Source organism: Lottia gigantea (assembly GCF_000327385.1).
Source record: "Lottia gigantea unplaced genomic scaffold LOTGIsca_56, whole genome shotgun sequence".
In the NCBI taxonomy this organism is placed as follows: domain Eukaryota; kingdom Metazoa; phylum Mollusca; class Gastropoda; family Lottiidae; genus Lottia; species Lottia gigantea.
In genome coordinates, this window is record NW_008709919.1 from 713,257 (window position 1) to 717,510 (window position 4,254).

At 35.5% G+C, this 4,254-nt stretch overlaps 1 protein-coding gene across 1 annotated transcript; it reads left to right on the top strand.

Annotated features, from left to right (window-relative positions):
- Window positions 1-3,140: 3,140 nt before the first annotated feature.
- LOTGIDRAFT_166123 (hypothetical protein) lies at window positions 3,141-3,716 on the top strand (the record flags this gene model as incomplete). Its single annotated transcript, XM_009063187.1, has 2 exons — window positions 3,141-3,180; window positions 3,286-3,716. 2 exons carry the CDS (start codon window positions 3,141-3,143, stop codon window positions 3,714-3,716), a joined length of 471 nt encoding a protein of 156 aa, XP_009061435.1.
- Window positions 3,717-4,254: the final 538 nt, after the last annotated feature.

The window sequence follows — 4,254 nt, forward strand, 5'->3', positions numbered from 1 at the left end:
CAAGCAGCTGTTACCCTTCTCGAAACCAAGGCTGCAAAAGGGGTCCTGGAAAAATTTAGAATATAAAAAACATAAAAAAAATGTTGTGTCGTTGGAAAAGTGAGGCATTTGCCTCCATTAAGCAACGCCCTTGGAAGCATTGCAAACCGACAAATAAAGCGACAGCATATATGAAATTATTTTCAACGAACCAAATGCAGCAGGCAAAGAATACCACTAAAAATGATACCATAAGTATATACAAATATGATTCGTTACCTCGCAAGCTTTCAACATTTACATAATCATATAGATTTTGGTATATGTAAATTGCAACATGGAATTTCTAAAAATGTTATCTAAATTGTTACCATCTGAATTATTTGTCTTATCACTAACGTATCTCTATGGGAATTAATAAAAGTGTTCATTACTGTAATGTATTACATTTATTAGTTTATCTGATCACCCTAGAGCGTACTCTAAACATTACGTTTTCAATCCCGTGAAATTAAAAACCAGTAGTCATAATATATAATATTTGAATATTCCCAGACATTTTTTCTGGCGAGATGCGTCACAATATTGATAATAACGGATTACATATCTTCTAAAAACAGGTTATGTTATCATTTTTTGATAAGTTTTGATGTTATTCAACATAGACATTTGATAAACTTCATTATAAATTTTGACATCAGAGAGTTTTCAATGTGATGGTTTGAAACATATTTTCTAATTACTTTTTACTGTTAGTTTTACGTGAACGATTGGAATAATTTCGGAAGTATCGAGAGAAGATAAACTACAACACATTATGATAATGACCTTAAACTAAAATACATGTATACACATACACAAAAGAACGTAACTAAAAGGACCTTCAACCAAAAGATTGGGAACGGAGGCCGGTCGTAAGCGTTACGTTAATCCCATATCTGTCATAGGCTTCTGCCGATTTTCAAGATGTATTAATTGTTCAGATGTAAATCAACTCATGCTGCATAAGCATTTCCGTATGAAAGTCAACAAATGTAATGCAATACCTCTTAACTTAAGCATCGTAAAAAATAAAGGAATCATAAAAGTTTGGGACAAATCTAAAATAAACTTATTACAGACAGCAGAATTTGCATATGCAAAAAAGGCCATTAAATATAGGTCTAAAAACATAAAAATCGTAAAACAATACAACAATAGCATTAAGATCAACTTTTAATCCCCAGTTCCATCAAATTTTCTATCAAAATTATATATTTAAAAAAAAATAACCATAAAAATGAACGATAGTGTACTTTTTTAATCGTGAATATATTTGTTTTGATTTATCTAGCCAGTTGCTATCATCACTTGTGATGAACTTTCATGCTTCTGTTCTGAATTTTTTTTAAACTAGTAGTTTTTTTCCCTAAACATGTTTTAAATAGTTCTGCATCGTTTAAGACATCATTGAAACTGTCTGTTTTTGATAAATTGTCTTTTTGGTGTTTATTCTCTTAAGACTATAAATTTAATGTAAACCATTATACCACGAATCAAGACAAATATACAAGAACGACTGCCAGTGCTCTTTTGAGTATTTTGAAGTGATTCATTAGTGAGTAAAACAACCAGTTGAAAACAGTGGCTCAAATACCATGGGGACTGGTTGAACCAAGTCCATGGGCCCCCAACCCTTAAGGGAACCTTCACCCTCAGGACAAAATGCAGGAGCTCATATATTAGGAATAATTCCCCGGGGGGAGGAACCAATCCTCCTAAAACCACGGGCCCCTTATCTAGTTGAACCACTAAAAGGAATGGTGTTGGGCAGCTAGGCAAATAAACCATAGTGCTTCTAAGGTACTTAAAAGGATTCATTCAAAGCAAATGACCCAAGACCTTCGTGGACTAATGCTCCATCGTTACTTCCTATCATGGATTTTCTTTCCTTTATTTGAATCGTTACAATGTTTGCTTGAAAAAATAAAACCATTATTGTAATTGGATAACCGTATTGTTTTTTACAAAATGATTCTCAAGGAAATAAAATCTCGAAAACTCGTACAAAAAAGACAATAGGATATACCACATCCCTTCAATGAAATCAAAGGATAAACAATATATATCATAATCTGAGTCAAGCTATCTCATTCTCATGAGGGCAAGAGGATATGATAAACAATGAATCAGCTCTAGACCACTCATCCCTCTGACTGTGAGGGCAAGATGCCAAGTCACACTGTTGTTATTTGTCTATAAGCAGGTGGTAGAATTCCACCATCTTGCTTAATCTTCTTTGATAAGTGACGCTAATCAACTGAGATATCCCATCTGGTAGAAATCATGGATATATTTAGTTTCTAAACAGATCTTCAGGGCATCTCTGGTCAGTTCATGTCGACTTGCACCAATTTCACTTCTTTTAATATAAAACACCTGTTTTACGCCTCATAATAATAAGAGTATTTCATCGATATGGTTCAGAACATGTTATATCCCATTTAATTAGTCCGATATTGACAGGAATTTATACTACGCTGATCGATTAAGTTAATTAATACATGTGTATTTACTGATGTATTTGACTTATAAACACATAACAGGAAATCAGACCAGATAGTAAAATAATGTATCAAGTTAAAAAATAAACCATAAATCAATTGAAATCGATGCCCTTTTTCCGACAGAAAACTAATAAAAATCCGTACCAGCAACACAATTCCGTTGATCAAAATCTCGTCCGGTAAAATCGAGAGTAAAAGTAGTATCAGGTGTTTCAAAAGGAGTAAGCTTATTTCGTATGTGTCTGATGACTAGTATCTATTCACCATAAATGTTAAATCTTAAACGAGCTCGTGTGCTCACTTGTAGATTTCTGATTTACAGCAAAAATGCCGTTGTACATAAGCGGCGAACATAAAACCATATAGTGTTTCCAGACTCATGAATTAACAATGTTTATTGTCATTTCAGAAAAGGCAGAGAAGAAGATTGTGTCAGATGATGGAGACAGTGACAGTGGATGTTCAACACAAACAGAAACCCGTACAGATCTCTCACCAGAGATAGAATATGGATGGGGATGCCATTCTAATCTCACGTTACTCTATGATCTGATGATACAAAGTCCAAGAAAAGCAGTCTGCCAAGATGTGCCAGAACAAGCCATAGATTATTCTATGTCGGGACAAAATTCACCTAATCCTCCTTCACCACCAAGTCCGTCAACTGCCAGTCCACAGTATCTAGCCCGACGATCTTTGAATGAGTTGCTTCTTCACTCTCCGACACAACCTCATGATCATCAAGATGATGACCCCAGAGATTGCTTAGATTGTGTTAAATATAGTTCCCGAAGTAGCCCTTCTCATCACCGTCCAATATCTAGAACCGCCAACGACAAAAAGGCCAGAAAATGCCCGCATTGTGACAAGGTTTATGTATCAATGCCAGCCTACAGTATGCATGTCAGAACCCACAACCAAGGATGCGAGTGCGTGTACTGTGGCAAGAAGTTCAGTCGACCATGGTTGTTGCAAGGGCATATCAGAACCCATACTGGAGAAAAGCCGTTTTCGTGCCCGAAATGTGGGAAGGCTTTTGCGGACAAGTCTAACCTTCGGGCCCACATCCAGACACATTCGACAGAGAAACCATACATTTGCGGAAGATGCGGCAAAGCATTCGCACTAAAGAGTTACCTGTATAAGCACGAAGAATCCTCTTGTATGAGAGGACAAAGATTTCGACATTAGAATACCAGCATTTCAAGATGATCGAAGCAGCAACCAAATCATATTTGCGGACCAAGCAATGATTTCTTCAACATTTTTGGATAGGAATTGCATATAGATAAACACGATAGAGCAGTGTTACAATAACTTTCTAAACCCAGTCCAACATTTCCCGTCCAAAATCCTGAGGATCATTGTACATCATTAGATTGTCAACAGTAGTACATCTCTCATCATGATCAAAGATCAAGAACATATTATTGGAGTATAGAAAAAAGCTTGTGAGTGGCTTTCATTGTTTTTTGTGTGGACCAAGGGTCATTTCATCTGTTTAAATGTAAAGAGACATCGGTCTAAGACTGAGACGATTTCAAAGAACAAGGTAGTAATATCGAACTTTCTAACTTAAGTGCCTTTAAAAACCATAGTGCCATTAGATTTTATTTTCCCCATTGTGCCAAATGTTATATTTTTTATAATAATCGCCCGGTCAATATGACACTAAAGTTTCATTAATCGTAAGTCATAACTTATAACAGGAAGAAGCAAAAGCATGTGT